The 22,534-nt window shown below is 40.9% G+C and overlaps 1 protein-coding gene across 1 annotated transcript; it reads right to left on the reverse strand.

Annotated features, from left to right (window-relative positions):
* Positions 1-457: 457 nt before the first annotated feature.
* LOC126293386 (peroxidase-like) lies at positions 458-22,201 on the reverse strand. The gene is made up of 14 exons (XM_049986594.1): positions 21,527-22,201; positions 19,611-19,748; positions 18,339-18,603; positions 16,395-16,636; positions 16,108-16,266; positions 13,857-14,071; positions 12,243-12,444; positions 9,570-9,767; positions 9,302-9,449; positions 7,038-7,194; positions 5,566-5,736; positions 4,674-4,875; positions 3,480-3,585; positions 458-1,621 (listed from the first exon to the last, which is right to left on the reverse strand). Exons 1-14 carry the CDS (start codon positions 21,603-21,605, stop codon positions 1,537-1,539), a joined length of 2,367 nt encoding a protein of 788 aa, XP_049842551.1. The 5' UTR covers positions 21,606-22,201; the 3' UTR covers positions 458-1,536.
* Positions 22,202-22,534: the final 333 nt, after the last annotated feature.

Below are 22,534 nucleotides of genomic sequence, written 5' to 3' on the forward strand. Positions count from 1 at the left end.
TTGTCCATAGCATAAGTTTAAGTAGTGTGCAGGCTTACGGCCCGATGACCTCAGCAGTTTGGTCCCATAAGATCTTACCACAAATTTCCTTAATCTCAGCAATGTTTGGTTCATTTCATGCTTTACAGAAATGTGAACAAACGGCCCTACCAGCAAAGCACCTCATTTTAGGATTGTTTGGAGAAAGTAGTATGAAGTCCAGTTATGAGAAATGGTCAGACAGCCTGGCAGTTAAATCAGTGGAAATTATCCTCACAGCTGAGTCCTGTGTAGAGTTTTAATCTGGTGTAGGAAACTCAGATCTCTACTGCTCATTTCTTAAGAGCTTTACAGCTCTGGCATTGTCTTCACTGAGGTGTAGCACACTGGTGCAGTTTCATAAAAGGAACGGGATGAGGATTTATCATGTTTGTTTTAATGTTTTAGGAAGGATCAGAAATAAATAATAAAACTGCACTTTTATATAACATGAATACTTTAATATCAGTGTTTTTTAATTATTTTATAATAAAAAACTATAAAAATTTGCATATAAATACAACACTAACATGTATAGCAGAGATACATGACATGAAGTTTATTTTCTTTGGATACAAAAGACACTGTGATGGAATGTAGCTGGCTCATGATTATATGAGATATGAGACTGCCTGAGACTGCTAAAAATGCTGGAAAACTTTTATTTCTAAAATGAAATTTTATTGTTGTGCAAGGAAAACAATGAGTTTGTTTTGACTTAAAAAATTAAAAATAATTTTTAAATTTTCCTTTTAAAATCAAACGCTATGTAAAAAACAGCTTTTCCTGTTACAATAACTAGTCATGAAACATGAACATATTCAAAAAGAACAGAAAACATACTAAGTGTTCATTAAAAAAAAGTTTTAGAAATTTACTCTTGTGCCAAAACAAGCCCAATGTTTAAGAGTAATCTGCACCACCAATATTAAAATTCTAGTTTAGGAGTATTTTTAAGCACCAAATGACAGCAGTCCAAACAGACATAAATTTGTTGGAAGAGACCTCTTGTCTCTTACATTTTACTTGAAGAGCAACATGGACCACACTTTTCAAACTTATGATAAGTGATGGCTGCAAGTAAATGTAATTAACAGCTAATATATATTATTGCACTGAGATCAATATTGCTATTCTCCTCAGGTCTCCACTCAAAAACAATTTTCTTGGAATCAATGAGCCATCCTATACACACATAGTCCTCACACAAACAAAATTAAATATGCAAAGAAAATGTGCAACACACGCAATGTCCTTGCGCATTATTTTGACACACTGTGCCACTCTATGAGTAACACACATTCAAAATCTACTTTTCTTCGCCTATCTGGCTCAGAAAACGAATACAGCTATGGTAATGGCACAAATTAATCAGTGTACAAAAATATTTTTCATCAGATGAGTTTCTTGATGCAGTCTTTTATGTCATTATGAGTCTTTTTTAAAGGAGCTGCACAATAAATAAATTGTCTTTGTGTGCATTGTCAAAATTCAGTCGTTTTGCGAACATGTCGCAGTTCACACGGTATTCTCATTTTCTTTCCAGGTGGTCAGATCCAGTTGTGGGATTGCCTCTGTGTCAGTGCACTGCTTCAGTGGATTACTGTTTAAAGAAATAAAAACAAAAATTAGATATTATTAAGGGCCCAATGGCAGCAAGTATAATAAGTTTCAAGCCCACCAAGCAAAACACTAATCACATGGTGAATTAAAGCTAATAAATACGTATTTGTCCATACATGGCAGAGACTGTAGTGATATGGTTACATAGGAAACCGAGACATAACGTTCACAGCTTAGAGTATATTCACTGTTTTGTTTGCTAGGGGTAACAAAGGACAATTATGCTGATGTGCAATGTTGGCAGCTTGGTACAAAATTGTCTCTGGGCATTCTGGTAAGGAATGTAGCAATGTGCACTGTGCACTGTCCTGAAGACATAATTAATAATGATAGGCAGGAACTCATGTCAAAAGATGATCCAGAGGACTAGGTTAGTAGTACGGACTCATTCAAAAGGACCTGCAGCATTCACTCAGTGAAAAAGAAAAAGGATTTTCACTTAGGTAACATAGGTTTGACCATTGTATAGAGAAGTCTTCTCTATTCTACAGATTTCATTTTTAGTAGGCTTCCAGGAGAACTAAAAATATGAGTGACAAACTTTGAACCTAATCTGAAAGTCTTCCTTATAATACTCTCCTTTTATTGTATACAGTTTAAAGCCTTGCACTGCAATTACCTGTATATTGTATTATAAATTGTTTTGGTTTTTTAACATTTTCTTTTTTAGTTTTTAAATTTTGTTATTGGCTTTCTGCAACTTTGCAGTGACACACACAACAATCAACTACCTTTTGCCAACAGAACCTGATGAAAGAAAATTTCGGAAGAAAGCACATTTATGATTGACAATGTGGTTAAAAATTGCTTTTCTACAAGGCATTGTTTCAAGATGTAAAGATCAGTCCTCCTCAACCTATTTCCAAATTAACTCTATAGAGGAACCTGTGTTGCATGAATATTTGATACATAGCTTCACATAAGAGCACCACATTAACTTCTGTACACAAAGATTCCGACTCACTGTACAGGAGATACAAAAAATGTAATGTGGATCACAGACAGCAGATTGTATTGACCAAACAAAGCACATTTTTGTACAAACATGACTTGTGTGTTGTATGGATCTCATGATGGCTTTCAGAATCAATACATCCAAAAGCTGGTAGGTAGTTTGTTGGCCTAATAAGGAAGACAGGGTATCAAAGAAACAATGGCTGAGGCACATATTGCAAGATCAAGTCATTGCTGAAAACTGAACTTGAAGGGATGAAGGAAGGAGACAACTGTATGATAAATATAAGTATACAAGACAGACTGTTGAAGTGGAGAGAATAGCTGGCAAGTGACTTGCATGGAAAATTACATCACACCAGGGTTGATGACCAAAACCAATAATTTTTGATGGTCTGATGATGTTTTAATCATGCAAAAATAAGTTCTTTGGGCGAAGCGACAAGTGAGTCAAAAAGAAGCGATCACCCTGATCTGTTAGGCAACTGCTTTTTCTCTGCTTGACTATCATGTAAAAATTATTATTTGTCTTCCAACATGATGATTCTCATGTTCACCTGGCAAAAATTGGGACTGCAGCACATGAAGAACTGTGCATTCAGTGTGTCCCAGATTTGAACTTACTGGAAATCTACATGGCTGTGTGAGAAACTGGCAAACATCAGTGATGGTATGTGCACATTCTGTCTAATCTGTGCTGAATGGCAGTAGTAGAAATGATAGGATATTGATGTCTCTTGCATCTAGAACTTTTTTTATTGTGCTGCAATGACTTACGGCTGCTAATTTGGCTCCCCGGCCGAGTACACACTATTTACATGAAGGTGACTAACTCATTATGCAGTGAGCTTCTGTTTCCAAATTTTTGTGAGATAGTAACTTACCTTTCTGATGGCTTGTGGAAGACATCGGCCTGTATCTGCTGCACTGCATCACTGTTATCACAGAGGATTCTGGCAAGTGAGGTTTTGCGAATCTCACACAGCTGGTCTGTAATTGAAACAAATATAATCAATCACAAGAGTGATTCAGTGGGCTGTGCTTTTCTCAAGGAAACTTAAAATTTTGCAGTTATGGTGTAAACTATAATCAAATTGTTCTCTTACATATAGTACAACTCTAAAGATGCACATAAATAACAGCTTTTAGAGACACTGAGTTAGGACCCAGTTGATGCTTGCTTAAATACTCACATTGAATGTGGAGATCAAATAACCATCCTATTATACTGATATTGTTTTCTTTTGCGATTTCATTAAATCTTTGCAACAGAAAGTGGAATTTTAACTAAATAGCCCTAACCACCATTCTTCACACATTCATCCAACCAAACTTTATGTTCCATCTCCAACAATGATGAGACATCAAGTTATTGTCTTCCTTCCCTTACTGTTTAATCCCCAACCTATCTCACCTTCTTCAATTCTTTCCTATTTTTTATGGCATAGTGAACCTCTAATTACAGAAAATAATTTATTCTATCAGCTTTTGTTTGCATCCAAACCTTCTGCTAAATAGTATGGCATCCTTATGAACTGGTAATTTATATTAAATATCTCGATTTTAAATAAACACATTTTCTGTACTAGCGCATACACATATTGAGACAGATATGAACAGCAAGACAGTACCTTAATGTTAAAATGTATGCAACAGAGCGAAGATTCTTTTTGTGATATTTACTATTGACTTATTCCAGACCTCTAGTTTATTATTAGTCGCTAACAAGCAATTTCCAACACTAATTCAACAAGCACAAAATGCGTAACAGCAACTGAGAATGACGCTATAATACTGCCACACCTCAAATATTTCAAAACTTGTTTGCTCTTTAGGGAATACTTAATATACATTTCCTGTGTTGAGTCTGATATGTTTCTTATTACCACTTGTAGGAAAATAAAGAAAATAAACAGATTTATTGTGAGTGAATAAATCCAAACACTTTTGGATGAGGAGCCTATTCAAGCGCAAATAAGTGAAATGTATTTGTACATAATTATGTTTACATAATACAAACACGAATGTTCATGCCAGCAATTACAATGAAAGAGACATCAGAGGTGTAAGATATTTACCGGCAGTGAATGATGACCGCCTTCCTGAGAGATCGTAGAAAAAGGCGTCTCCCTTCCTGGTACGTCCCATCTGCTCAGCGACAATGCAGCGGAATGTGGGACCCAGCAGGGAGTCGTCAGACGCCGGGTGCTCGGCCAAGCCTCCGACAACCAAATCCACTTCGTCCGGAGAGCTGTAGAGTTCCCTCAGCTTGGACACGACCTGTACGGCACAAAGCACAGAGGTATCAATCATCACCATCTCGAAGGTCAGCCAGTGCTTGCAATGTATTTGCAAAATATGTCAGTTCAAAAGCAGCAGATAATCTGTTATCAACACATGATCCCATCTACTACTGTCTACCTGAACCATTACGTTCTACTTATTTAAACTTCAAGTCTGTAGCACTTTCTACCATTTTATTACTTGACTATTAATGCAATCACTGTCTAGTGTTAACACATGTAGTGCACTTATTGAATACCACCATTCTTGCCTCTATACTACAATTTATTTCTTTTATTCCAAAGTAAACGACACATTTCAGACTTTGCATCCACTTTCAACTGTCTCCTACATAAAAGTGTGAAACACATGATGTAAAAGATCAGAGTATGTTCAGACTAAGTAACAGGTCTCTTACTTTTTATGTAGAAGACAGCTGAAAGTGTACACAAATCTGAAACATGTCCTGTTCTTTGAGATAAAATAAAGAAGTTGCAGCAGAAGCCACACAGACAATGCAGTTTCATAACTTTTATCCATCTATAAATTCAGTTTATCAAAGGCCTACTAATTATTTCCAATTAGTCTGTGTTTTACAAAATTACATGTACCTTTCATTGTACCTCACACAAAAATTTCAACAGAGCAAAACCACACTTGTTGTTGCCGAGCGGACGGAAGGCTCACCTCTTGTGGCACGTAGTCAGCAAATCCGGAGAAGTCTGTGACTTTTGGGAGACCACACCGCTCTCTGAATGCGTTGTAACCGGGAAGCCCGTGGTCACGTCCACGCTGGATATCCAGACTCAGGATGTCCAAGCCGTAGCTGCCGTCATTGCGGAAGAGGTTTTTCAAAACCTAGAACACAAAGAATGAAATCAGTTGTATAATGACCTCTCACACTGGATTAAATTTTTGTTTAGCAACATCGCATATGCAGGATAAAGTAAAGTAGTTTCATTATGTTTTTGTGTATGGCTTGCAGCATTGTTGTTATTAGTTTGGTATTACAGTGTGCCTGCCATAGCTTTACCAGTGTCAGTGATAGAAACTATGAACTCTGAGGGAAAGAAAAATGTTGTATTTGGGAGTCCAAGGGGAGAAACTGTCTAAACGTACTGTAGGGATAGTTCCTTTCCCTTCTCCTTCAGCAGTGACCAAAATGAGACAGTTTATGCTGTAAGGGTCCATAGTCTTCATAAAATTGATAAACATTGTAATCTCCACTTATGACAGCCAAATATGTTATTTATTGCAAATTCAATTCTGAGTATTACTCAAACATCCGGCAGAGATCTCAAATGCAAATGTGCGCACAGGCATAAACGTAGCCATTAGTCTAAACATACAGTAAGTACAAGTGATGTCCAAGTCATAAGGTGAAAATAAAACTAAAGATGATGCCTTGTGCAAGAAAGAGTTCTCTTCCATTTTTTGGCAAGGTTGACAAATAATTACAAAACCAGGTAAAAGTCACTACAGTAACATGCTTCTCATTGTCAAGTGGAACAAAACAAATTTAAAAAATATGCTACTGCCTTGTTTTTGTCTGATTTTTTGGTTAGTCATGTAACTAATGACTTGGACACTGTTCGTACTTACTTGTTGTTTGGACTGGCAGCTATATTTGTAGCTGCAAGCATAGTTTCTCTGGGAGAAAATGAGTAATACTCAAAATTTCAATCACCTTAAATAAAATTATATTTGACAGCAATAAGCAAAATTGAGATGCTCAGTTCGTGGGGTCACAACACTCGGAATTGAGTAATACCACATGTGCCGAAATGGAAATGATCATGTTCAGTCAAAATCATTATCTTAACATGTCATGTCTGCTTATGGTGAACTATAATTTACTATGCGCTATTGAAGTTTCACCATAACGCAATTTTCAACCACAATGAATTGCAACAGGGCATAATAAAATAGAGGCACCACCGGAAGACTTGACCTTAAACAATTTTGTACTGGCTGTGAATCCATTCACCACAAAATTCAAAATCAGTCTGATAACTGCCCTGCAGCAAAGACTTGTCTGGTGTGTCACAGTGGCCTTCTTCAACTATATCCTGTTATTGTGAGAACCAACACATCAGGAGGAAGTGGAAGAAATTGCGCTTGCCGTTGTAATAGTGATACAGAAGGGAAGCCACCCTTACCGAGTGAGAGAAGTGCAGATCCCTGCGGCGGGCCTCCTGCGTGGCCATGCCCCTCAGCAGGTTGTCGAGGCCGTCCTCCGACTCAACCAGCTGCGGACGGTTGAAGTGCTTGTGCAGTTCGTGGCGTGCGGCAACAGAACGGTTCTCAGCTACCAGTCTGTGTAACAGAAACACTGGCCTTAGGATGCAGACAAAACCCGAAGACATTTACAAGACAATATGAGTGTTAATTGTACTGGTAAGGGAAACTTTTACACTACTGGCCATTAAAATTGTTACACCACAAAGATGGCATGCTACAGACGTGAAATTTAACAGACAGGAATAAGATGCTGTGATATGCAAATGGTTAGCTTTTCAGAGCATTCACACAAGGCTGGCGCCTGTAGCGACCCCCTACAACGTGCTGACATGAGGAAAGTTTCCAACCGATTTCTCATACACAAACAGCAGTTGACCGACGTTGCCTGGTGACACGCCGTCGTTATGCCTTGTGTAAGGAGGAGAAATGCGAACCATCACATTTCCGACTTTGATAAAGGTCGGATTGTAGCCTATTGGGAGTATGGTTTATCGTATCACGACACTGCTGCTCGCGTCGGTCGAGATCCAATGACTGTTAGCAGAATATGGAATCGGTGGGTTCAGGAGGGTAATACGGAACGCCGTGCTGGATCCCAACGGCCTCGTATCACTAGCAGTCAAGATGTCACGCATCTTATTCGCATGGCTGTAACGGATCGTCCAGCCATATCTCGATCCTTGAGTCAAAAGATGGGGACGTTTGCAAGACAATAACCATCTGCACGAACAGTTCGATGACGTTTGCAGCAGCACGGACTATCAGCTCGGAGACCGTGGCTGTGGTTACCCTTGACGCTGCATCACAGACAGGAGCGCCTACGATGGTGTACTCAATGACAAACCTGGGTGCACGAATAGCAAAATATATTTTCGGATGAATCCAGGTTCTGTTTACAGCATCATGAAGGTCGCATCCACGTTTGGAGACATCGCGGAGAACACACATTTGAGGCGTGTATTCATCATCGCCATACTGCCGTATCACCCGGGTTGATGGTACGGGTACCTCTTGTTTGCACTGATGGCACTTTGAACAGTGGACGTTACATTTCAGATGTGTTATGACCCTTCATTTGATCCCTGCGAAACCCTACATTTCAGCAGAATAATGCACAACCGCATGTTGCAGGTCTTGTACCGGCCTTTCTGGGTACAGAAAATGTTCGACTGCTGCCCTGACCGGCACATTCTCGAAATCTCTCAGCAACTGAAAATGTCTGGTCAATGGTAGCCAAGCAACTGGCTCGTCACAATACGCCAGTCACTAGTCTTAATGAACTGTGTTATGTTGAAACTCCATGGGCAGCTGTACCTGAACACGCCATCCAAGCTCTGTTTGACTCAATGTCCAAGCGTATCAAGGTCGTAATTATGGCCAGAGGTGTTTGTTCTGGGTACTGTGTTCTCAGGATCTATGCACCCAAACTGCTTGAAAAGGTAATCACAAGTCTGTTCTGGTATAATATATTTATCCAATGAATACTCGTTTATCATCTGCATTTCTTGTTGGTGTAGCGATTTCAATGGCCAGTAGTGTATGTTCTGCACAGTCTTAAATGAATGTTGTGAGCAATGAAGCTTCAAAATTCCATCATGTAGGAACTAACACATGTGAGTCCAGTTCATTTTATTTTAGAACTTTTTCCAATTCATGACATGATGATACGGCAATCAGTGATAAGTTTTTCGAAGAGATAAAGAATCTCGGCTGCAAAACAGGCTTTATTATTTTATATTTTGTCAACAGCACATTTCGCCTCGTTTAAGTCATCTTCAGGTTGCCTGGCTGAGCAGGTGTTAAACATACTAGGCTGACATCTGTGTAAATTTCTTAGCAGGCAAACACCACTGTCAGTTAACCCTGTGGTGCATACCGTCCACTACAGTGGACAGCTGTTAATGGTCGCTTCTTTGGCATTTTCAATCAGTCTTGAGACTGCAAATGTACACTGCAGTGAGCACTCCCTACTGGTGTTCTGTCCTGCATGCATTTGCAGCCTCGTGAATGATTGAAACCGCCTGAGAATTGACCATTAAAGGTTGTCCATTGCAGTGAAATTCACGAACTACAACGTGACGATCACTGCGTAGTGGCCCGATATAAAAAGTGTCGAGTACACGGCAAGTTTAAAATACATGAAAGACCTCCGTAGCCCGAGAGCGAGAAGTGGAAAGCTCACCTCAGTTCCCCGTCCACGAGTGAGTGCACAAAGCGCATGGCCGCCGTCGCAAAGCTGTTGGTGACGGAGGGGTCCACGTTTGTGTCAAACTGCTTGCTGAACCCGCTGTTCCTCACTTCGAGGTTCATCTTCTTGATGTAGGTCTTGCCTGAATTCGCAGAAGAAAACCACAGTGAGGACTGGCGCTTACCAATATATCTTGACTAAAATGTAAGGACGCCTGTCGCTCGGTACGAGTCGACGCAGAACGATGTGGAGCCGGACGTACCTAGCAGCAGCGGCAGCCACTCCTTGTAGGTGATGTGCTGGATCTGCGCGACGACGATGCGGCGCGCCTCCTGGAAGAGGCGCTCGTCGCCCCACTGCGGGTTGAGCGCAGCGAGCTGGGCGGCCAGGCGGTTGTGCTGGCGCAGCCACACCGTGTGCAGCGCCGCGAGGTGCGGGTGCTGGTTGACGCGCGAGTCTCCTGCAGGGCAGAGGGAGGAATGGGAAAATGCATCACACGTGCCGCTGAGTATGCACGTCTATTACTATCTCCCTGTCACGCAATATGACAGTTTTCAAGAACTATTGCGGCTCCTCTCAAAACTTGGTACACATATTGCTTACTGTTTGGAAGGAACCACTACGGGGTAAGAACTACCTACTTCGAAAAGCTGTGAGGCTGAAACGTAAGCTTAGCTAACGGTGCCCGTAGAGCCAGGTGGAGCACTTAGTGACTTGTACACAACTTTACACGCAATTTCGAAGCTCTCTCACTGACACCCTCCACATAAAAATGAAAGGAAAAAAGTTTATCGCTTACTGCACTGTCAATGCAGTAAAACTACCACATCGTGCGTTACGTTTTAATGTATCAGTTTTATTGATTTTTCGGTGTGTTAAAGTGTGTTCGTGTCAGCAGGGGATTGTGGTCAGAAGCAATGATTGTTGTGCTCACTACTTTGCTAGCGACAGCGACAAACTATTCTTCAATTTTTGATTACGTTTCATACCTCGGTTTGTTGATTCAGGGGAAGGGACCAAATAGGGCGCCATCGGTCCCATCGGATTAAGGAAGGATGTGTGTGGAAGTCAGCCGTGCTCTTTCACAGTAACAATCTCAACATTTACCTGGACTGATTTAGGGAAATTACGGAAAAACTAAATCAGGATGACCAGACGCTAGTTTGAACTGTCGTTCTCCCGAATGCAAATCCAGTGCGCTAACCACTGCGTCACCTCAATCGTTAAATTTTTATATTAACAATTCACAGCAATCATTAAGATACAGTACCCATTTTGTAAAGGGTACAATACTATATTTTTTCAGTGTTTCTTTTTCTATATGGATCTCATTGTTTGTTGAACTATAGGACTTCATTGTTATCCATATGGGTCTTCTTTGCAGCTCCTCTGGACTGTAGCTGTGGATAACCTAATGCATGTGTGTAAAAACCTTAACACTGACAAAAAGGTGATGAAGCCTTTGGGATATTGGAGAGAAAAATACTACACAAAATTTTTGTACCATTGACTGATCCTGACACCGGACAATGACAAATACAAAAAAAGTACTATTAGACCCATAAAGAACCTAACAGTGTAGCAAAAATAACAGCTGAAAACATTATGGTTATGGGAAGTCCATAAATAATTTAACGGGTGGAATTGCTGAGTTGTCAGAATGCACGGGACGAGAACTCTGCTAGCATTCTGACGAGGATTTGTCATGAAGCTAACAAAGTTCTCATCTTCGTTTACGTGCCCTTTGAGGTTTGAGCAGCTTTAGTAGCCAGCGAGTTGTTACCTTTACTCCTTAAATCTTTTAGCTAAAATCATGAAGTGTAATGGTCATGTAATGAGATCACAAGAAGACAAATTGACCAGGACTGTGGCGGAAAATACCCAGATGGAAGAAGCATACCAGGATTCCCACAGAAACAATTTTCTGACGATGTGAAAAATTACTTTGTGGAGATTACTAACAAGTGAGAACATTGTTAAAACAGAACAGTTCGGCAAAATATTAATAAACCAGCAGTAAATAGCTTACAACAGCTTTTAACTACTTTGTAATCGTAATGATAGTAATAACAATAATGGACAGCGCAATTCAGTGTGTGACAAGAAAGTTGGGAGAAAATAAAATGAAGACAGCACTGTTTGCAAATGACCTAGTGATTTGGGGAGCTATTTGAATGTGGTCAGAGACGAGCTAGGTCCACGTTAAAGAAAAGTTCTGCGTTAAGAAATGAGATTCTAAGCAGACAAGAGCAAAGCAGTAATAACAAGAACAGACTTGATAGTCAAGTCCTGTTAAGAGCAGAAATTCTATAAAAAGCTGAGAGCTTCAAGTACCTTGGTAATGTGATTGAAGAAGGTGGGAGAAACATGACGTGTTGAACAAAAAGGTAGAATAGTGTGAGAATTTTTCAGAATGTACAGAAGTCTGGTTTGTAATCTGTAAGTGCGACAAAAGCTCAAAAATATATCAAGACGGAAAACGTACCCATTTAAGTTACACTGCAGAGAAGTGGACTATAAAGAGAAAGGATATAAGCAGAATGCAGGCCAGTGCAATGAAGTTCAAGAAGATTTGGAGTGATACAAGCTGATGGGTTGAGAAATGGAAAAGTGAGAGATGTATGAGGAGCCTGTAGAAGACAAAACACAAGGATTGACATTGCAGCAATTCCACATGTGAGGAATGGAGTGAGAGGCAACGCCAAAGGACCTTTCAGAAATGAGGTGTTAAGAAAGGAAACTGGGGGAGAAATGGCTGAAAGTAGTGCAGAGAAAGTGTACAGGAGAAAGGAAAGAACTAATATGTAGAGGAAATAGAGAACATTGGAGAGGATTGCACTTGCAGCAGACCAAACCCAAGACTGGAAAATGTTAAGAATGAAGACTGTGGGACTGTTACAGCAAAGATAAGGACAGTGTGTTGTAAGATACACACCTGCATGGTAGCAGACTTCACTGTCAGACTCCACTTGGCAAGCCTCAGTGGGAGAGCTGGAAGCTGGTAGGAAACCCTTCTCGTTGCCCCCCTTAACCTGGGCCTTCAGACGACCTCCGCTGCCCTCACGGAGTGCTCTGGTACGGGCCACTGTAGAACCGTACACTGCCGATCCGTCGAGGTAATGTGTGGCCGCATTCATCTGTAAAAGAAGACATAGGATAGTGTGTTAAGCTACTGTGGAAACAGACAGTTAAGAGACGTTCTCCACACTGTTCTGAGCCTGCCTCAACTGTGGTAGAAACAAAAGAGTTTTGAAATTTTTACACTCATTCTCAATGAGAAGAGAGCATTGGGTCACTAAAAGCATGTCAGAGACAACACAGGTTGCTTTTAAGTGCCCAAGGGGATGAAGTCACTCAGTTGCAGTGATTTCTATGTAGCTTATAATGAAACTTGTCTGCACAATTTTTGATTGACAAATTAAAGGTCAAAAATTGCGACAGTTTCAATGGCTCTTGCAGTGCCTACATAATTTATTTGTTGGTTCATCCTAAAATGTGTTGCAAAATATAACGATATGATACAAAATAAGTGCAGTTTTTCTTTACTGTTTTCCGAAGAGTTGCAGATAGTGGAGAGGGAATTCTATCCACTAGTGCTGTTTGAACTGATCAGTGCCAGAAAGGGGATAAGTTTTGTCTCGCATATCGTGAATGAAGGAAGTAGTCACTGACCTCTTGCAGCACTAGCGTAAAGTTACGAAAGATGGAAACGAGCTGCCCAACTGAAATACTATTTACTTTCCTTTATTCACAAAATTTATTTCCCATTAACAGCTGTGTTCTTGACGATCAAATATTCAAATGTAGTTGGTTTCACAGTCAAATTCAACTATCAGATCACTTAAGAAATGTGACAAAATTGTCAATGTTGTTCTGAAGCAAAAAATGCTTGTGCCTCAACATGTCGGTAATTTATCACTTGAAAAGGGAAAAATTCCTGTTTGGCTTTAGTGGCCTTCAGACAAGTTGAACCATCTTTGAAAGACTTTGTTCTTGATTCTAGAATTCAGCGGTAATGTTAATCTGTTCAGTTGGTAGCAGGCACTTTTCAACTTCTGCTACAATATTTAAGACTTCTGCTACAATATTTAAGGTTTCCTTCAGTCAGTCATTAGTTATGACTGCATACTAGATATTTTTGTATTTGGAATCTGAATTGGTGGAATTACTGGCATTATTTTGAGACTTGTTCAGAAATAGATTTACCTAAAAAAAAGCTGATTTACATAAAAATGACTGACCCTTACTTTGTCCTCTAAAAGTCGATATTTAATCCATGTTGCCACATTTCCAAGGCTACAGTAATAATACTATAACATCAGTGCTAAAACCTCAAAGCCAGTGTTTTTTAACTTGATATTTAGTTTCTAATATCACTGTTGCCATGGTTCAAAGACTACAATAACAATAATGCAACACTTCCAGCCTCAATATCCTACAAATTTTGTTTCTAATAGTCACACTCCCACATTTCAAATGCTATCGTAAAGATACTGCAATGCCGATGTTTAAACTTCTGTCGCAGATATGTGTGGAGTTTATTGCTCACCTGTTCGAGGGGGCCGAGCCGGCAGTCAGGGCGCATGGCGGGTGCAGAGCGTGCATAGTGGATGCACCGCACTTCCCCTTTCCAGTACTGCTCGTTGAGTTCGCCGTTAGGCAGCCGGTCGGTGAGGTCCATGGCCATGCAGGACGGGTGGTGGTGTCGTGGGCTGAGGGAACCTCCATCAGAGCGGCAGCAGGCCACATTGTTGCCGTAGTTCACTGCAATTGTCGAACAGGCACTGATTCAGTACGAATGGTAAACAAATAAGAGAAAGCAGTAATGACTGCCCGAGAACTTAAAGTTTGAGGATAACAAGAATAATAGAGCAAAACTTAAAGATATTACAGTCACTGACACTCTTCATTAATTATAAGGATATAGGGTATTTACTCGAATCTAAGCTGCACTTTTTTTCCGCTTTTTGTAATCCATAAAACACCTGTGGCTTATAATAGAGTGCAGAGCAAACGGAAGTTCTGAAAAACGTTGGTAGGCGCCGCCACAACCAACTTCTGCCGCCGAATATATGTAGCGCTACACAGGCATGCTTGTGCAGACTCAAAGATAAATACTGGCGCCAAAACCTCTGCGCCAGTAAATAAATTAAAAGAAAAGGTAGAAGAATGTAAACATTATGCCAAGTATTCTTTCATGTTTGCTGCTATCTCATTTAAATCCTGTCTGCCTAATAAACTACAAAACTAGAGTGAGACAACAGCAAGTGCGGAAGAATATATGTTTCATGTCAGGTTTATATTCGTATTATTCTTATGCTGGATAGTGGTACAGTCAGAAATGAAGCACGGCAACTGACTAGATTTTTAAATCTAAGATGACTAATTTCTGTGCAGAATGTTATGTACTAAAGAGGCGTCTGCAAGGATTTTCAAACAGAGAAAATTTTTCGCTAAACTCTCGTTCAGAACATCTACTGTATCTAGTCTATTATTTGGTTCTTGTTGATCATTATCAAAGAAAGCAGCAGTGGAAGTAACAACAAATAACAGTCTCTTGTCATTGTTTTGCTTATTAGACAATTCCTCTCTTCTTTGTATTGTAAGTGCCGGTAGCATGCACAAAAGGAAGCCATGCCTCGAGCGGCGACAGATTGTAATCACTCATTATCAGAATGCGACAAACAATGCATGACACAGTACAATAGTGCATTTTCAGCTTAGAGTGACATAAACACCTATAACAAAGAGAATGGCACTGATCAGATTAAAGCAAAATAAGCAATCTATTCAAACCAGACAAAACACGTCAAAAAGGAAGGGTACCCGTATAAATATGGACTGAGTGCCTGACACATAGCAATGGCTACTTGATAAAGCTTAAATGTTAAGCTTACAACTCGAACCAAACTACTGTAGCTGTATCTTCATCCATTCAACCCAAATTGTGTCTTATGTTACAATGGACCAACTTTGTTTCAATTTGGAGGTGCAATCTGAAACTTTTCTCTCCCCTTTGAATTTCGAGTCTCAAATTTCAGGTGCGGCTTAGATTCGGGGAATTTTTTTTTTTTTTGCTTGCTTTCAAGTCTCTTTTTTCAGGTGATGCTTAGATTCGAGTAAATACGGTAGACAAGAAAAGGACAGACCTATAGTAAATGAGACACTGATTGAAGAGCACCTGAAAATGGAGGAAAATTCCTGTTGAGTATAACACAGGAAAAGTGCAAGGAATGATGAAACCATGGATGTGCAAGTCAAGTAATGAATTTACGCTCTTTGCCTTTTGCGGGTAAATGCTCTTCCAATGATGCTATCTGAATGCAACTCGAGGACAAAAAGCAAAGGTCCAGGTTTTTTTTAAAAGAGAGAGAGAGAGAGAGAGAGAGAGAGAGAGAGAGAGAGAGAGAGAAATTAAAATGGTATGGGCATATGAAGGGAACCAGATGAGGATGTGTAGGAAGATGCCTGAGACCGAGAGGAAGGCTACGGGACAATTTATTAAAACCAGAGGAAGGAAGCACCCAGAAGGAAGGAGATGTGTGGGTCAGATTAGTGACAGAGATTTGAGGGTACGGCAGGAGAAAATGGAGAGGCTGGTGTTCGAAGCATACCCTGCCAGTGATGAAAAACTGTGCTAGATGATGATGATGATGATGATGATGATGATGATGATAATAAAAGTCCAATTATCGCACAAATGAAATCACATGTGATCAGTAGCCCTACAATGTCTATTTTACTGGTTCCTACTGTATTTCAAACTTAATGATTTTTACTTAATGAGTAATATTACTTACACATCCGGCTAAAAGGTGTTTGAGTCATATCGTGGGCCACAAACTGGGACCAGAAGGCCAGGGAGAGCGTGCGTGCAGGTTCTGGGAGGGTAGCATTTCCTGCGAGGTTGTAGCTGATGTACCGAGGGTTCGGCAGGATGGTGCTCACAGATGCAATACCTGCAATACGGAACATTATCAAATGCATTCGTATTAGCAATGTAATATTTCCAAGGAAGTCTTAACTACAGACAGATGCACTAAGCTAAACATCACAGTATGTGAGGAAAAGTGTCAGGCTGGCTCACCGTCTAAATAATCGGCAGGAAGGAGTCGGCGGTAGGCCGTATGCACGCGCCCCCACGTACGTTGCAGAGCATCCGTGCTGGCGGCGTGGTTGCAGGATCCGTCAGCCGAGCGGTATTTTGCGTCTGGGGGACAGAGGAGGGTCGTCTCGCCCCTGCGTTCCTGACAGCGCTTGCCCAGGTCCGTCGACGGCAGTGTGGCTGACGCGATGAAGCGCAGGCAAGCGTCACGCTTGGGGTTTGCTCTGAAAGTAGATTAAGTGCCATTTAGATAAGCAGCTTGATTCACTTTTCAGTGGAAAATACTCTTGCTTTAACATGTGTGGCTTCTGCCCTGCCACAGAACCAGATGGCTCACATTTACAGCCCAAATAATTTACCTATGGCTAGGGTGACCAGACGTCCGCATTCATCCGGACATGCCGTCCTTTTCAGCTCTTTGTCCTGGGGTCCGGGTGGATTTTTAGTGTACAGCTTTTTCGCAAAGTTGAGCGTAATACAGTTAAATTTGCAATTCGTCCCATTCTATTGCTCTTTTCTTAAATACTTTAACTATTGGCTCAGCCTTTGTGACAGACACACAAGGAGACGGTGTTAGTATATGGCACCAGGACAGTCGATGTTATTGTTGATCTACTTATAAGCGAATGCAAATATCGATTATTTAAAATTTTCGTTTTGATCTTCACCTTGTATTGGCTTCGCTTCCTATAGTGCATGTGTGATTTGTGAGTGTAATTTTTAACCGAGTGAGTTACGTAAAATATTTGGCTATGCCTAAACGAAAGTGTACATTTTCTGATGTCCTTTCCTGCATATATCCAGATTTAAGAAAGGGAGAAATGAATCTCAAGCAGAATGTAAAATATGTGGAGCTGGAACGTACGTCTCAGTGGCCAATCAAGGTAAGAAATAACTCGATAGATTAACTGTCACGGTTTTATTTCATTCTTCCATAGTCATTAAATTTATTTGTATTTGGAACGTTAAAGTGCAGTTTACATGTCGTCAGCTGCCGCTTGAATTATAGATATTGGTAGCGGTGCGCCGAATAAAGGGAGGTGAATGGTCTCACGTTTTTTGCTTTGTAAACAATTTCGTGCTGTTGACATAACAAAACAATTGACACCACACTGTCACCACAATCAATGTTTTTAATTTTTTTATATATTGCTCAGTTAACCACCACCTGGCCATCAGTAGCAATTAACTACTAGTTTTACCCGTAATTCCCGGCAGTCACGTGACTCGTCCAAAACTGACGGGTGGTATCCACATCTGCAGTTGACCCGTTTGATGAGTCTTCTTTTTTCTTATTTTGTCCTTTTTCAAGCTGTTTGATCTCCTTTCTAAACAATTGCATCTGGGCACCCTACCTTTGGTAAACAGTACTCCAGTCTGTCTGACAGACTGGACTGGAGTATCCTCCTGATGACTTTACAAGAGGTTGGTGTAGACCGGAAGGATAAAAGATTTAGACATGAACTCAGCACAAAACAGGAATTGGGAACATGGATCGGCGATAGAGAAATAGATGAGGCAGGTACAGGAAAAGGTACTAGGCAAAGCTACAGTTCATCACCAACATTTTAAATATGAGCCATTGGCAAGAGTAGGGTCATTATAGTAGGAGGTGAAATGAGTAAGACAACTGAGTATTGAAAAATCTAGCAGTCGCAACTGAATTAAGGTAAGAATTACAATATACAGATGTCGCAAAACGGTACTGAAGAAGGATAAAATCAGGAATGATCAAAACAATTAAAATCATGAAACATGAAGGTTCCATAAAAATGTCACTGCAAAGAAAAACTTTGGTAAAAATGGAATATTTTTGCTGCTAGCAACTTTCATGACATAAAATGGGAGCTGTGTGGAGGGAACAAGAAGCAGAATACATTTGTATGAAAAAGCTCATGAAAATGTGAAATGTTGACAGCTCAGTACCTGCTGCAGGTTCCGCGTGCAAGGTACTGCGCCGCGGTGTTGGCGAGTGCAGCATCCTTGGACCTTTCCCAGACGTCGAGCCAGTCTTCATTGGGACCAGCCTGTCCGGATTCGATCAGCTGTCCCTGCAGTGGGGTGTTGGGTTTGATCTGGACCTCGGAGGCTAAGAGGTTGTGTTCCAGGCGGCCAAGTCTTCGCGTGTGGTCAGTAGCGAAGTCGATGGCATCTGTCGGATCCGGTCCGGGCTGTGCTGAGTCGGGCCAACCTGCATAAGATTATTTGTTAGTGTGCAAAACACTGGCAGATCAAGGGCAAAAAGTTATAGCAACATAAGTATGTTGTTTATTGTATGTTATTTATCTCATGTTTATTTCATTCTTTTACTTTGTCCCTGCAACTCCTAAGGACAAATTTACATTCTATTGATTTCATAACCAAGTTTCTCCTTCGTTACCTTACAAAGACGCAAGTATGAACTTAAATTTTACATTTGTGTCACTTGCTGATAGAGAGCAAGACGAAACTACTTTCCATGTACCAACTTCTTGTGGCATATTCCGTCTTATTGACACATGGAAAACAGTCATCCCTAAATCATAGGCCATAAATTACAGATTTAAATTGACTCCTGCAACATTGTAAGGCGCCAGAAGAAGTAAACATTTTGCTGTGCAGCAGAGAGCACCAAGAAAAAATAGCGACAAGAATTTAGTTTTCCAGCATGGAGTCTCAGTCAGCTATATATCGATTATCGACAATTTAGACTATGTCTGTATATTGATCTCATGTAACTTCAATGTTGACTCCTCTTGACAATGATAGCGTGGTGGAAAATGAAAGTTGCGCTGTATATCTTCATCAATATCGCTACCATCTTATATGATATCGTTCTAGAAATCAATTTTGGCGAGCATTTAATTAAGTCATTGTTATGACCGGTGAAAAGATGTGCGATAAGTCAAATACTCGGTTCAGGTATTTCAGCAGTACGCCGTTGATGCTTGGGAGAGAAAAGTGGTGTGTCTCGATTTGTTAGGTATTCCTAGGTATTCTTGACAATTCGCAATTCTTATTAAGGAATAGTTAATAACACCTCACGCTATAATACGGGAAATCCTATTATAGGCGATCACACAGCCAAACGAAAATGTGATGTGATTTACTTTACAATCGTTACACAATTAGCCAAATCAATCGATATTGTTTAGCAGCAATCGGGAAAGGTTAGGTGTAATTGTTACGCAGATGTGTCGATCAGACTGAACAACTTACCGGCAATAGAGCCCAGGTATGCTTGCAGCGACACTGGGATCTTGATGGCAGCGGCTGTATTCAGCTGCGAACCGAACTGTATGCTCATCCAAACGCCGAGGCATAAAACCATCATTGAGCACGTCATCTTGACGCTTCCTGCAACAAAAGGAAACAGGATTCATCACCTTAGTAATTCGTCATTTAGCCCATACATATCAGTATCAGCTACAAATTTTATTGTCAAATACGACATTTTATTCATTACTGGTTTAATTACAACTTGTACCACAAATTCTTAAGCAGTTGCGAGAAGGTCCCAAGTGAGGTCGACAATATTCTACTTGAACGTGGGATCCATTGTTATCGCAGTAACCCTTTTCCTATCCGTAGGTTTATTTCACGTTGATGACCATCGGAACCATTATTATTGTTATTATTTTGGAGAACAGTGCGCTAATAAACTGAAGACAAGATGTGACAATAATGAAGGGCCTGTGGGCACAAATGGCAATAACAATAAGGATGTCTACAACGGTAGCCGTTGCTTATCACGGATAACAATGCACCAGTGTAATATCTAGTGCGTGGTGAAATGCGGTTCCAAATACTAGAGCTTTATTGATCGATTTACAGAACAGCGCCGTCGTTAAAGGGGAAAGACCAGAGTCCCAGCTTCGTTGCGAGGCATATGTTTGCATTATTACATAAAAATATCCTCGCTTTAATTCTTACTCTTTATTCAGGGGTCCTCAATCACTAAGGGACAGCTAAACGGACAGACGTTGTGGTCTAGTCGTCTTCTCTAGCATATCTGACAAGATGGCATCTTCTCTTAATTTATGTAGGTATCAGAACCCTGTGGGTAAATATATGACGGCAAGTTTCGTAATCTCATAAACTGCATTACCACGTCAAAGTCCTTTAAAGGCACTGGCATTGTTTCCGTTATTCATGCACCAAACTCCGGTATTATGGCGTGTTTACAACGTCACAATAACTTTTGCTATTGTACACACACATGTTGGCGACAGTAAATTATACCGCTTTCAGCTTCTAGTGACAATTCGTAAACATAGGTACATGTCATTTTAAAAATCACATATGCTGCGCGCTTTCACGTGATAAGCGTAGTAGCACAAACCGTCTCACCACACCCATCAACAACAGACAAGTGTTATAAATAAGAATTAAATACGTATTATGCTTATAAGTGATATAGGGTTGAAAATAGTGATATTTCAGAACGACCACGAGCTGCTGATGAAATAAATTTCTGTCAGCGATCCTTGATTATCACTGGTTACATATCTGAACGAAATCTGTCGTATCATAAATAATGGAAAACTGCTTTTACTCTGCTTCACAGTACGTCATGCAACAAAATGCGTCATTCATCCACGTAATTGTTCAAATAAGTTGTAAGTGTGCGAAATTTGTAAACCAATTCTTACTTAAATTTGCTACTATTCTTACATGGTATCAAACTTCATACAAATTTAAATGGCATAGGCTTGCAAAACAACAATTAAAACGTATTTTCTGTCAAACACCTTGCGCACGATGCAGGTATCGCAAAAAATTGGTGTACTAATAAATAAAATTATTTACAGCAGTTGCAAGGCAAAATTATGACTGGAGTAAATAACAACCTTTACGTCACAGCAAGAACATTGCCGTACGACAAATGATTTTATGATGGCCAAATGATTGAAAGCGGTAGTAGATGATGATCCACTTCATCAGCAGCTGTTGCCAGTTCTTAAATGTTATGTTCTTTTTCAAATATCTACGAGCTATCGGTCACCACATGCAGAAAATAATCTGAAATATGACTATTTCTACAATATATGCAAGTAATTGATCCACGAAGAGGTGGAAAAAGGCATAAAGCAGCAAAGAGAAAAAAAATCGTCTGAGGCGGAAGTTGAGGTTACCTGGCACAAAATCCAGTGGTTTGTGCAGCTCCTTGCAGGTCAACAGTACTTTCTTCGCCGCAACTTGGTGGTTAGCCATCTCTGTCGATTGTAGCTGACTAGTTTCAGAATCTGTAGGAGTACTACGAAATACTGTTCACGAAAGACGAAGCGGGTCGTAAAAGAATCCTTATAAAATTAAGGACTCCTTTCAGTCTTTTTCACGACAGGAACACTCGTTTCCTGATGTTTTTTTTCCTAAAGCTAACTAGAAAACTAAGGTTGTTTCAGGTACTGATATTTGTAAACAGACTTGTGAGAAAAACAAGAGAGGTGAATGACTTCTTGATACAAGATAACGAGGGCAACTTTCTCTCGGCGAGAAACTGAGGAATACTGATAGTTGAGAGACGGTGTACGGAAGGAGATTGGGGCTTAGTGTCAAAGCCTGTGTATGGGGTAGGCGACCCTGGACAGCGAGAACCTTCTGACGATGATGACGAAGTCGTCGCTCCCGGCTCGAGGCATGGGCGCTAGCAGCGTGCCGTGCGTCTGTTCGGCCCGTTGCAGACTGCCGCGCCCGGCGGCGCGGCCGCAGAGTTAACCGGGTCTGCACGCGGCGAGCACGCCGACACCATGCGTCCCGCGCGTGATCAGCCTGCCTTCCCCTTCGTGTGCCCCTCCACGCCGCCAGGAAAAAACGACTTCTCGCCCGCCCCCGCCTTTGCCCGCTGCTGCCTTAGTCACCTCCGCCCCCCTCCCCCACCCCGCTACAACACGCTCACCACTCCCTCCCGCCCGCAATTCTCTCTCTCTCTCTCTCTCTCTCTCTCTCTCTCTCTCTCTCTCTCTGTGTGTGTGTGTGTGTGTGTGTGTGTGTGTGTGTGTGTGTGTGTGTCACGCAGCTGGCCGAGTCGCTCTGCGCTGTCATAATATTACCCCAACGGCCTTCGCGAGTGCTTTAGAGTCACACAGCTAACTGACACTGGTCACCTCCACCGAACCCCTAGAGCGACCTTTTGCAACCGC

Source organism: Schistocerca gregaria, chromosome 10, assembly GCF_023897955.1.
Source record: "Schistocerca gregaria isolate iqSchGreg1 chromosome 10, iqSchGreg1.2, whole genome shotgun sequence".
Classification (NCBI taxonomy): Eukaryota; Metazoa; Arthropoda; class Insecta; order Orthoptera; family Acrididae; genus Schistocerca; species Schistocerca gregaria.

Excerpts from the sequence above, each read along its gene's own strand:
- LOC126293386 (XM_049986594.1), bottom strand. The coding sequence starts at position 21,605 with ATGGCTAACCACCAAGTTGCGGCGAAGAAAGTACTGTTGACCTGCAAG. Across the intron at positions 16,637-18,338 it reads GCACGCGGAACCTGCAGCAG|AGCAAACCCCAAGCGTGACG; the intron begins GTACTGAGCTGT and ends ATCTACTTTCAG. Across the intron at positions 9,450-9,569 it reads GTGGCTGCCGCTGCTGCTAG|GCAAGACCTACATCAAGAAG; the intron begins GTACGTCCGGCT and ends CTGCGAATTCAG.